This window comes from Thermobia domestica, chromosome 13, assembly GCF_964235325.1.
Source record: "Thermobia domestica chromosome 13, izTheDome1.hap1.1, whole genome shotgun sequence".
Taxonomy (NCBI): domain Eukaryota; kingdom Metazoa; phylum Arthropoda; class Insecta; order Zygentoma; family Lepismatidae; genus Thermobia; species Thermobia domestica.
The window spans coordinates 175019277-175032693 of NC_137466.1; the positions used below are offsets into that span (position 1 = coordinate 175019277).

The following is a 13417-nucleotide window of genomic DNA, read 5'->3' on the forward strand; positions in this document are numbered from 1 at the left end:
AAGGAGTGCTAAAATCTATTTATACACTTGTGCAAAATGTACAAGTTACTTATTTTCTCAGAGGACATCGCGAGCTCAGGGAAGAAAAACGCCCCGACTTGAATTTAGTACTAATTCGTTCTGGCGTTAATATCCTTCGTCAATTGCTATATTTTTCTTTTCATTCTCTTTTGTATTTTACCATACTTACTAACCAGACAATTTCTTCTCAAACACTGATATTTTTTAATCTTTTTAACTAATCTCAAGTGCAGGGGGCCGCAGTGACTCAGTGGTAGAGTGTTCACCTCCGGTGCGTGGGGTCCTTGGTTCGATTCCAGCTCGCGTCAAGTGAATTTTGTGGTGGAGAATACCGTGTATGGATGAGTTTTCTCGAGGTTCTCCCGTTTCCTCCCACTTTCATCATTCCACCATTTCAATTATTTATTATCATTACCGTCTAACCTAGCCGCCATTGCCGTGGGACGTAAAATTCAAAGATTTCATTTCATTTTCCTTAATCATCTGTCCTCTTTATTCTAAAGAACATATCCTGGAACGTTAAAGTTTTCAATTTCACAAGCCACTTCACAATGTCAGCTCTTATTAAATTATATCAGAAAATTATTGGAAAATGTGCATAATGCACTGAAGTGGTTAGTTTTCATTATGAAAACTCAATACAAAAAAATGAATCGTTCTTTCAAATGAGAGCTGATCTAATCATTAGCTTTTACTTGATACGCCATAACAATATGACATGTACATTCTTTGCGTGACTATCAATGTGCGTGATAACATTTGGCAGTTCGTCCACTAGCACCAATCATGTAACGATGCAGAACAAAGATATAGAAAAAGAACTAAGTTGTTTTGAGGGAAACGGTAAACTAGACTACAACGTAGGAGCAATACTAATCTTAGTTTTTACCTAAATTTATCATACAACAGCATCGTCATCACAAATTCATTTTCGGAAAGTGGCTTTGTCTAGACACATCTCTATCATTAGTGACAGTAATATTTCTCTCTCTACGGATATATATATATACAGAGAGAAATAAAGCTAATTATCAAAATAATGGAAACACTTCTGTATTGCGATACGTGATATTAATTATTATTATTATTACGTATTCTGCCTTTCGGCAGGTCATAGGACTAATAAAGACTTTTTTTTCAGTTTTTGATTTGGAGCCTGTAAATGTTTCTTCCACGTTTCTCGATCTCCAGCTTCCTCTTTTAACTCCCAACATTTTTTTCTATTTCTCAAATCATCGATCGGTTGTGTTCGTCTTTTTCCTATTCCTCGCTTCCATTCTATCTTTCCTTCTATGGTGGTGTGAAGAAGACAATTTCTTCGCAAGTTGTGTCCAATTCAATTTGCCTTCCTACGAAGGATGCTGGCTAAAAGTTTCCTCTTCTCTTCTATCCGTTTTGAAACATCGTGAGTAGTGCATCATGTTGTATAGCACGGTGCAACAGGGCAGCCGTTGGTGGTGCAATATCATAAACCTCTCGAATTGAAAAAAGAGCTAACTTTGGGTGCCCGATTAGTTGCAGCGATATATCCAAGCTGGCAGTATCTTACATGCATCGGGCTCAAATGCCCAAGTTGATAGCTGCCTACAGAACTCATGGGAAATATATCCTGGACAGTGAAGAGAAATCCTGGACAGAAATGAAAAGAATTGCCGAACAATTAAGAGGACTGTGACAAAGAACATAGAACTAATGCACCATAGTTGATTACAGAACACAAATCACCATTTGGAACGGCTTGTTTCTGTACTCAAAGTCCAACGAGAGATTCTAACCATGGTCGGGTTGCGCTTTCGAAGTACCTCATCTCCACCAGAAATGTAAATTAACGCCAACATCGAAGGACACATTATGGAAGAGAGGAACATGGTCCAATGTCCGCGTTAAATTGTTGGATTAAGACACATAACCCTACCAGGACACCATCTATAATACTGACTTATACATTAACTGCAAAGCGTTCTCGATATACCCGGCTAAAACGGGCATATGTATTGTGCTCTGCTCACACGTGTCTATTGTGTGGCTCATAACAGACATCGCGAGCAAAACAAGGTTCGTTAGTAGAAAAACATGCCGCGCGAACTGAGGGACCTAAGACACACTGCTTTAAGTATAACTATGCAAACCTCACACGCTTCTGGTAGTTTGTAGGACGCAAATCTTGCATTCTATGGAGATGATAAGGATATCGAAGTTCGCTGTGTAGGACATTCCACACTTGCTGATGGTAAACATTCAACTCATGATCAACTGCTCGCGTGTTTGTGTAGGGATTACGCTCGAAGTGATCTAACTCTTTTGCCTCAAATTCTGATGTTCGAACTACTCGTGGCCATCCTGCGTCGACGCGCCAGGGACCTATTCGAAACACGATAGCAGAGGCTGTCAATACTCATAAATGTAGTGTGATGAGGGCACCGTCTTTGTAGATAACGTCCTCAATATATTGCTTTTGCGTCCCTCACAATACCCAAAGCAGCACCACATGCAAGATGCGTATTACTTTTTTTCTGTCCAAGTGAACTCCATTTCTCTGTCAATATTTTCGAAGCTACATACAATAATGTACTCAATAACAACATCACTACAGCAGTCCATAACAGGTGGCTAGCAAGGTGACATTCCATGACATCATCTGTGCTCCCATCATGCATATCAATCTTCGGCAGACTTGCTTGTTAAAACGCTTCTTTCAAGAATAGTGGATTCGTACTCGTAAGAATAAAATGACCGGCATACTAAGGTAGGTGTCAATACGATTTTATAATCTTCTGTTAAAGTTCAACTAAGCAACTACACTAATAAAGTATACAATTTTTCGAAATATTTCTTTAATATGTCTTTAATGCAGCACGAAAAACTTGATGACAAAGCTCATTCTTCTCGAATTTTCTTAGATCCTCCGCCATATCTTCTTACAGAACCTGTAACGAAGGAAATAACAATGATAAAATGATAATATATGGGATGAGAGGTTCACAATATATGACCCTTCTAATGACTACAATTATATGTTTCAATTTTTATTTCGTCTTGGTGATTTCATGAATTTTCCAACTCCCCTCGTATTTCTGATGCTGTAGCGTCCTTAGTTTGCATCACTACATGACACGTGTGATGTACGTTTTCGTTTTACACGTAGATTTGAAATATGTGATAACCTGACATTCGAAACAATACAATTTTGTCAAACATAACCTTGTGGTATCACAGAGTATGTCAAACAATAACCCCTGTCGACACTTGCATGGTACAAAATTTCAGCGCGTTTTGCCCATTAGTTTAGAAGTACATATATACATAATATTAGGGATGCGCACGAGTCGAGACATGTCTTGAGTCTCGACTCGACTCGAATTTGAGTCGAAATTCCAGTCGAGAGACACTTTGTAAAATTCGAGATAAGTCGAGACAAACGTATTTCTCGACTTGAATTTTCGAGTCGAGACAGCTCGTAAAAATCTCGATTCGACTCGAACGTCTCAAAAATCTTGCTTTAATTTTTTTTTTTTTTTTTTTTTTTTTTTTTTTTTTTTTTTAAGGAAGTATTCACTCAGAAACAGCATTGAAACCAATTTCAGCAATTATTACTTTAGAAAGGTACAGAACGCATAAACTTAATAGTTAATCTTTCGAGATCAAGATTTAATTTTCAGCTCAATTCAGTTAATTAAAACTAATAATTAATGTACTAATTAATTATTAGTGCATTAATAAAAATTAATATGCGTAATGTATTAATACATGTAATTAGTACATGTAATAATTAATATACTTGATTGTACTTCAAATTAAAAATAAAAATAAAAATAATAATAATAATAATAATAATAATAATAATAATAATAATAATAATAATAATAATAATAATAATAATAATAATAATAATAATATTTGATTATAATATTTGACAACTATATAGTATTCCAACTATATGCATTCCAACTGCACAATGTATTGCTAATTATCATGAACTGGAAAAATTAGGGGAAAAAATGGAAGCGCGACTGATGAACACCACACATCATAATTTCACAAGGCATGAAATATTTGTTGACGTCAAAGCCGCACACCTCAAAAACCAGAAAAAAGATTGCCTCATCAACTATCCGTTGTCTTGTCTAAGTCAGTTGCTTCTTGTCGTAAGTTGTGAAATTTCCTAGAAGTTAATCAGAATGTTGAAAATTTCCTACATTTTAAATTTATTTATTATACACCGATCAGCCAGAACAGTATGACCACCTACCTACTATCGATATAAACCCGTCCAGGCGATAGCAGCGTCACCTGCCGAGGAAATGTCTACTAGTCAGACTTCAGACACAAATAGAGTGCATGTAGTATCAGTGAGAGTGCTGGCCGTGCGTGTGTAGAATGGGGAAGGCGCGCGATGTACCTGAGTTTGACCGAAGGCAGGTTATAATGGCCCGGAGACTCGGCAGGAGAATTTCGGTAACTGCAAGACTTGTCGGGTGTTCGAAGAGTGCTGTGGTAAGTGTCTTCAACAAGTGGCGAAACCAAGGGGAAACGACGTCCAAAAGTCGAGGGGTTGGGCGACCTCCACCTCATTACAGATGTCGGACGTCGTAGGCTGGGCAGACTGGTAAAACAGGACAGGCAGCGAACTGAGGCGGAACTAACATCAGACTTTAATGGTGGGCAAAGTACAAGTGTGTCTGAACACAGTGCACCGAACACTCTTAACGATGGACCTCCGCAGCCGACGACCCATCCATGTGCGAATGTTAACACCATGACATTGGCAACTACGACTGAAATGAACATGTGAGCATCGCCATTAGATCTTGGCGTAGTGGCAGAGCATTGCATTGTCTGATGAATCCCGATACCTTCTTCATCATGACGATGGGAGAGTATAAATCCGTCGTGTTCCAAGGGAACAGCTCCATGACACCTGTACTGCGGGACAGAGACAAGCTGGAGGCGGTGATTGCTGGACTATAATTTCAATCTTTTAGTTTTTGATTAGATCTTTAAAGTTTCTCTAAAGTTATTTTCCTATTGTATAAACTGAGTTTTAATAACAGGTTAAAATAGGAAAACGAAGTGGAATTTTTAAGAAGGTAATATTACAAATTCAAAAGCAGGAAATCGTACCATCCTTGCATGTGATTTTGAATTTCTTGTTTTTACCATTGATATCTGAACTATGGATTTGAACTTCCGCCTAATGTGGCCTACAACTTACTGCCATACGTAAAAGATAAAATCTTATTTTGCCATACGTAAAAGAACAAATCTGATTTTCTTATTAGCTGTATGGTATTTTGATATATTGATTCACTGCAGCTGAAATTATTGTTTACAACTAAACATAAAATGTGACATGAAATGAAGACAGAAGAACTTACCTTCTACAGAAGTTCTGCCAGATGTAGACTGTATTTCGTTTTCTTTCAATTTTATTTTCATCTCAACAGTATCTTGACTCGATACTTCTTTTATTACCAAAACTTCCGCTTCTTCCCCTTCTACGCTAGATCTAATTTCTACTTTTTCGTCCTGATTCATAACCTGATCATCATTATTCTTGATACAGAGGACACTATATTTTGTACTTTCGTTATCACAAGAAGCATTATTGGTAGTCAAATCTGGAAGTAAAGTTCTTGTATTATTGATTGAACGATCCCTGGCGGATTTTCTACTAGATGATGACTCGGCTTTTTGTATCAAATATTTTACTATTATCTCTATCATTGTACTAAGAGGCTTCAGTTCCTGTTTGTTCCGATACAGTAACTTTTCCATGCTTAAATGTTTAGCTAAAACAATTCTATTGCTAATACTGTCTGAAGTGCGTGGGAATTCAACATCCATGGTTTGTAATGTTTTGCAGAAGCCCTACAAAAAGAGATAAACAATCTAATGTACAATTAAAATAATATAAAATAAAGTCACAAAAATCGTCTTGCGAAAAAAAAAATGCACTTCTGCCCATTTCTTAAAACTTCCATTCTTACATGCATTTTGCTATAGTGTGAAAAATATTATGAAACTGAAACACATAAGAACATTAAAAGTCACTTGTAAATACCAATACTACCTTGCGATGATCTGTTATATTTTTATTTGTATAACATCAAGTATTTCTTTATATTAATTGGAAAATAATACTAAAAAAGTTAGGAATAAACATATTTGGAAGCCAGTTAAGCCAGTGAAATTGATTTGTCGTTACGAAGGCATGGTATAGGTCAGCAGAGCTTGACAGCGCGTGCCGTGACCTTCTTCAGAAAACTTTTACGTTTACAAGCGTTTTTACAAGTTTCAAACAGGAGCATTAGTACCGCTTGCGGAAGTTAACATTAGATCGTGAGGCTGGGTCTCAGCCATCAATTTTCGTATACTTTATATGTTACGTTTTAATCAGCACGTCCTTTGTTTTCTTATTAATGCTACTACCAACAAAATAGTTGGATGGCACTACAGACAAGAGGCCCATTCCTATGAGTCTTTCCACTTTTTGTTTAGATAACAAAGCAGAACTTACAGGAGATCGGCATAGTTACGGTCTATACATATTCAGTGTCGTAGCTGTATAAGGAAAAATGGGGAAAAGCTTCGAAACGATTTTGCTTATAAAGAGAAGTAGGGGATACTAAGGACAAAGTGTTCATTTTATACCTTGATAATCTGTATTTCTATATGTTGGTTTGAGCAAAAATCTCTAGTACTGTATAGGTATATGAAAGGAAAAACATAAACATCAATGTCACAGTTCTAAACAACATAAATAAATCAAATATCAACAACAAAATTCCACAAATCATACAACATGTGAATCTTAAAATCGTATGGGAGAGAATATAAAATAAATAAAATCATGTTTCAAGATTTTTCCCTACCTTCATTTCAGTAACTTATTTTAGAAGATTTCATAACTGCCAGACATAGACTGTAAGTAGAATAACTGACCAACTAGATATGTGACTCCTACTCCAATTCGACTGTCACCATTGCAGTATTTGCAGAGGCATTATTGTAGTGTAGATGAACAACTCGGAGACTGGCTTTTGATCGATTCTCACGGATTTTTTCAAAAACTTCTGGCAGGTAAATCATCACACATCAAATGGCATTAAGTATTTTTCTATCCTGGAGAAGTAGTCTTGGCTTTTGAAGAAAGTGGCCGATGGTGAGAGTGTAGCTTCATTTTCGCAGGAAGTTCATCTGAAAAGTTCTTAACTGCTAACTGGGCTTTGTTTTGAGATTGGTTAGTTGTTTACGATATCTGCTATAATTCGCGAGGCCCCATTTTCGAATCTTTAAACCATATGTCGGCATCATTCCACAAGAACTTGATACTAGTCGTCTGACAGCCAATGTGGTATCCACCAAGAATAAACTTTTCTCTCACCGAGAAGTCAGTGCAGGATAGTGTACATGGACTAATGCTTAGAGTCACTTTATTTAAAAAGTGTGTCATACATGGATCTATGCCTATAGGGCAGCGATATATTCACATTGTCATTTACCAGGACAAGACGTCCAGTTAATGACAAATGAGCTGAGTTTTTTGTTACACGTCTTTATGCAACAACGAGGTTAAGAAAGATTGGGCCTACTCTTAACGTGGTCTCCGGATCATGACCGGGCATAAACCTGGTGCGCAGATTATTTTCATATCAAGAGAGTTGGATTACAGGAGTAAGTCATTGGTTCCGTCAGTCATATATCAAAATAGAAAGTGATCTTCTTGGATCAGACGGCACGTGTCACGTGAATTCATTCACTCCTCATTACAGACATTACTGTAATACTTCTCATGTCTCCTCATGGATTCTTGTGAGCTTCCATTGTTGAAACGAGCTTTGGCACATTGATAGCTGCCTGCATTTGACAGTCTTTGGAAAGTTTATAAAGAGGAATGTAACAAACTTGATCAATGTGAGGGTTATAACTGTTTATTTTTGTAACGCGGGCCATTAAAATTTTGAGGAAGATGTTAGAAAACTTGAGGGAAAGCTGTGAAGAATGTGGGATGAAAATAAATGTTAGAAAGTCAACAGCCATGATGATTGGAACGAAGTGATCGGTGTCAACTACAGAAGTAGGTGGGGAGAAAATAGAACAGGTGACTAGCTTTCGAGTAGTATTATTAATAATGATATGATGTGTGAATGTGAAACAGAAGCAAGGATAGGAATGATGGAAAAAGCCTTTAGGAGGAAGAAAATACTAGCCCTATTTTGTGAAACTTTGGAAAAAGAGTTGAGGAAAAGACTCATTAAATGCTTGGTGTAAAGTATTGTGCTGTAGGGACATTGTGGAGTATCAGAAACATGTGATAACGCAAAAATTATTTTAAAAAAATGACTGGAAGCTTTCGAAAGTGTGTGTAGAGGAGAATAGAAAACATCAGCTGGGTCGAGCGGAAAACGAACGAGGAGGAAAAACGATTTTAGATATTAAGAAGAGGAAGAGAAACTGGTTAGGACGCTGGCTAAGAAGGAACTGTATCATGAGGAACGTACTAGAGGGTATGGTGGAAGGAAAGAGAAGGAGTGGGTGAAAGAGACTACAATTAATGGATGATATCAAAACTCAAAAATCGTACGTGAAGGCGAAGAGGTTAGTGGAAGACCGTGGAGCATGGACATTTCTCAGTTGCGGCAAGTGACCTGCCAATAATAGCAGAATATTTCTGATGATGACTTGTGACGCTAATATCCTACACCGGACGTATCAAACGTCTGGAACCATAGACGAACACCGTTATGATCAAAGATACAAAAAAAAAAAAAAAAAATGAAAGGGAGGAACGTTATTGGAAATAAGTAGCTTTCAATCTAAAATGGAGGAACTGTTCCTATTGCACCAGCAGTTTGAGCTCCATATGATATGGTGCCCTATCTTAAATGAAAGAGAACACAATTTTTTAAATACAATCCTAGCTGCATCTGTTAACACACCCCTTCAACTTATTATTAGAGAAAGAACCTCAAGCACTTATTATCTGCGAATAGTGGTTCAAGTCTCATGTACTTATTTATTTTTTTCTTATTTTACCTTATTATCCATTTGACCTTCGAATCGCTCACTAACGTCAATAACAAACTTATTAACATTAATTTCTATTAATAAATCTGGCTTTAATTTTTCGTTACCAAGAGTGACAGTGACTTCGAGCTGTTTCCATCTTTTTCAATCATTTTAATCATTTCATTATGTCGATATATTCGCTTGCTGGCATGAACGATGAAATTCCCCACAACATGAGCTGTTGTTTCTAATGGCTCTTTGCATATCCTACAGCCCACATCTATCCCAGGTTACGCCCTAGTCAAAATGGTACGCACCTCATAAGTATCTGTCCGTACCTTTACAGCATCAAGATACCTCTTATCTGGTAGTAAATCATCCTCGAACGGAAAACAATTTGCTATGGGGTAATTTTTGAAAAATTGTACACCTTTTCCCTGACTCTGCTTTGCAGTTCAGGCCTCAAACTATTTTTCCTTTAGCTTTTATTTAGTTTTACTCAAATCAATTACATTATAAGGTCTCTCTATTTCTAATGTACTATTTTGTCTTCAATGTTAAGTTAGACAAATTAATTAAACCCTTTAAGAAATTATTCCTGAACTCTCACTGCATGAGTAAATTTTAACTTGGTCATCATAACAATATTAGCAATACATGCAAATTCTAGGCCTCATCCTTTTATGTACATAAAATAGTCTGCCGTGGACTCATGTAAAAGATTCCAGAGATATAGACATTTTATTTTAATAATTATAATCTCTCAACCCCTTTTTCTTCTCACCCATTTTCTTTCCCAAAACACGCCGGCACAAATGTCTTATTATTTTAAATGAGAAATCCATATACCAAGTTTCTGCCAGGCCGTATACACAAGGGCCCTGCCAGGGTTGGAAAAAAATACGTTTAAAAAAAACCAAAAAAACGTGTGTTTAAAACATGAAAAAGACGTTCAAAATGTTTAAAACATGTTTTAAAACACGAAAGAAAAAATGTTTTAAATATTTTGAACAGTTTAAAACAGTTCAAAATCGTGTAATAACTTATTTGTTAAGACTTTTTACTCTTTACTTGCAACCAGTATTACAGATTCATCCTGTATATACTGATTAGTGCAACATTGATAACATATTATAAATAAAATCGTTTGACTAAAAATGGCTTTTATATATTTTTAATTAATTTTTATTAACCACTTGTTGTTCAAGATGATTTTAGAAAAAAAGATTAAATATTTTTGTCGTACACTAGTGATAATGCACCTTAATATATCAAATTTCGTTTTTGTAGCACCAGCGGTTTTGGAAATGACTTTTGTGTGTCACTGATAACGCGCCTTTTTTTTCTTTTTCTTTTCTTTTTCTTTTTTTTTTTTTTTTTACCTAATTTAATTTGTGTAACACCAGTGGTTTGCAAAATGACTTCAAATGACCATTGGAATTAATATGACATTTTTATGGTATTTGGCTCAAATAATTGTACTGTTATTGGAATTGTACACACATGTAGAAAATATATAATTTTTACTCAACTGATCACCTGGAGGTGGGTGAAATTTTAGTTCCAGAAATTTGATTGCTATTTCGGAATACTGATGCTAATAAAATTATTTTAAAATAATAAATTTTCCAAAAGTGATGTTTCAAGCACATTTCATGTTGTGCTATCTTTAGAATATTTTCTGCAAGCCTGTGTATTGGTTGTTGTTTAACTCAATAATTGTATTGAAGAAAAAAACAATATTTGGACATTCAGAGCACAATGGATCCAAGTACATTTTGAATAATGTTCCGTTTTGCTCAGCAAATGAATGCTATTTCAAAACGTAATATCTTCGCAGTTAAGAGTACGAAATAAATGAAACTAAAACTACGTGAAAGAGCGTGGGCTAGTTTCATATGACACCCGCTAGACAGGGGCGTCAGTGGGGCCAGGACGGCAGCCGCGCCCACTTCCACTCTGAATTTCAGAATTTGGGGGCAGTAAGACAGATTTAGAAACTTTTTGATAAGCGAAATCCAACAGAAGACGTTTGAAGTTCTTACACCGAATAAATACGGATGAAATATAGATGATCAAAACTGGAAAGTTACTTAGGAACAATTTCCAGAATTTTAAGCAGGCCCGAAACTCGAAAGTAGAGCCACCTTTGGAATCCTTGGGTCAAAAAAAAAAAAAAAAAAAATACAAAAGAGCAATATAAGCCTATAGCTCCTTGTGGCCGATCGAAATGGATTTTAACTTATCAAACTCCGTATTTATTCGGTTTAAGGACTTCATTTTTTTTTCTGTTGGACTTTGCTCAGCAAAAGGTTTCTAAATCTGCATTACTGTCCCAAAATTTGAAATTTAGGGTAGGCGATAGGAAGACAGATGACCTTTAAACGAACGCCCCTCGCTAGCGGTAATCATATAAAACTCTAGATTGCACCTTGTCACGTAGTTTTCTTTCTTTCTTTTCGGATTCGTGGTTGCGAATATATGACTTTTTCCGTCGGTGTATTCTTTTTGACACACCCTGCATTTATTTAATGTAATTATGTATCAATGACAATGACATTTGGAGCTTGATTTGTTAATCTTTCTCACGTTGCAGCGTACACAATATCTTAAATTTATGAGCAGGGAAGGGGAAATTAGCCCTCCTGTTCCCCCGTTCTAGAAACGCCCTTGTCTAGCGGTTGTCCTATGAAACTCTAGCCCACACTACACCTTTTCACGTGGTTTTTGGTTCATTTATTTCGGACTCTTCGCTACGAAAATACTACGTTTGCTGAGCAAAAATGAACCTTTTTGAAAATTGACTTGGATCCTTGTGCTCTGAACGACCCATATCTTAAAATATTTTTAAAAAACTCTACGTTGGAGCCAAATTTATCCTGCAACTCAAGTTTGTTCGAAACGTATAAAATTAGTTTCTTCGATATACTCGAAATGGTGTCCTTTTTCCTTCCCGTAAAACTCATGTTAAACGATTCCAAGTTGTACGAAGACTGAGAACCAACATGTACTGTATGTATTAACGAACGCCTGCGATATTTTAATTTCAGAACCGCAATTTAGTAAAGAGCCCTTTGTTTTCTCAATACAACACAAAAACTTGTTTCAATGATAATTCTTTTATTTATTGTTTAATATCATTTATACAAGTAGTCCAACCTTAGACTACAACACTTTCTCGCAAGTTAACTGATAAGCATTTAAGCAATACAATAGACGATAAAGGAAAACAAGGGGAAAAGGGACGAAATAAATTGTGGATCACCACATCGACCTGCAGTAGCCACGAGAAATCAAAACATTCACACGGGAACAATTGTGGAAGTAGAGGAAGCTTTTCTCGCATATAGGAAGTATAACAGAGGCCACAAATTAAAAGGGAAAATAGTTATCATCTTCGATATGTATTGTAAAGAAATCAAACGCGCCTCTATTACAAAGTGACCAATAGACCAAAACGGTATTATAACCATATATAAAACGAGGAACAAATCAATCAATCATGAGATGTAGGAAAAGTCTTACTGACACTTTTGAAAATGTGCCAAGTATCTGTTAAATGGTGCTGAATTGGACAGAATCATACCAACTTTTTTCACAAAAGGGACTGAAATTGCCAGCGTTGTACCAACGGACTGATGAATGACAAAAAGGGCTGAATTTGATAATTGTACCAAGTGTGGCAACACTGTACGGGAAGAAAATGGCCTTCTGAACGGGATCACTTTTTGGTAATTTTCTTTCTCTGGCAGATTTTTTTTACAAAAATTAAATAAAATAAAAATAAACATATGTTTAAAACAAGCCTTTAAAAATACACGTGTTTAAAACAAAATGTTTAAAATGTATATATAATTTGTTTTAAACAAAATAAATTGTTTAAAACAAGTTTTACTCATTTGTTTTAAACAAAACAACCCTGGGCCCTGCACAACATTCTATTAGGTTGAATATTCGTGAAGTGCCTGACATTTAACCCTGCAACTACCATACATTTTTACACACATGTTCTACCATTCGGGTCCAATGCACCCTAATTAAGAATCGAGGATATGGAGTAATTTTATGAGATTTTCACATTATTTTATTGTATAAAAAAAAAAAAAACAAATACAGCGCAACAAATTAACTTTCATGAAGAGAATAAAAATATTGAAAAGTATAATCACGGGTCCAATGGACCCGCTTGGTAGTTCTCGGGTTAAATGCAATACCTTGCAAACAGTGCAACCTACGGTAAAAGTCTCTACACCAATAAATTTCCGAGGAAATTGTACATGAATTTAATGTTTCACTTTTACCTATTCCCATTTGAAAAATCGAAAGTTAAATCCAAGATGGCGTTCGGAGTGGGTAACATGTGTTAGAAAAGCAGTACTTGATCCAA

General features: G+C 35.9%; 1 protein-coding gene across 3 annotated transcripts in view; it reads right to left on the reverse strand.

The window, feature by feature from the left end:
* Positions 1–13417, reverse strand: part of LOC145668771 (putative ubiquitin carboxyl-terminal hydrolase MINDY-4) — a 174507-nt gene that overhangs the window by 128265 nt on the left and 32825 nt on the right. For 2 of the 3 annotated variants that reach the window (XM_081736928.1, XM_081736927.1), the window contains one exon: positions 5397–5889. In XM_081736928.1, the coding sequence (XP_081593054.1) occupies positions 5397–5865 (469 nt within the window). In that variant the 5' untranslated portion in view covers positions 5866–5889. The remainder of the gene's footprint in view (positions 1–5396; positions 5890–13417) is intronic. The other variant, XM_081736929.1, reaches the window with a different exon arrangement.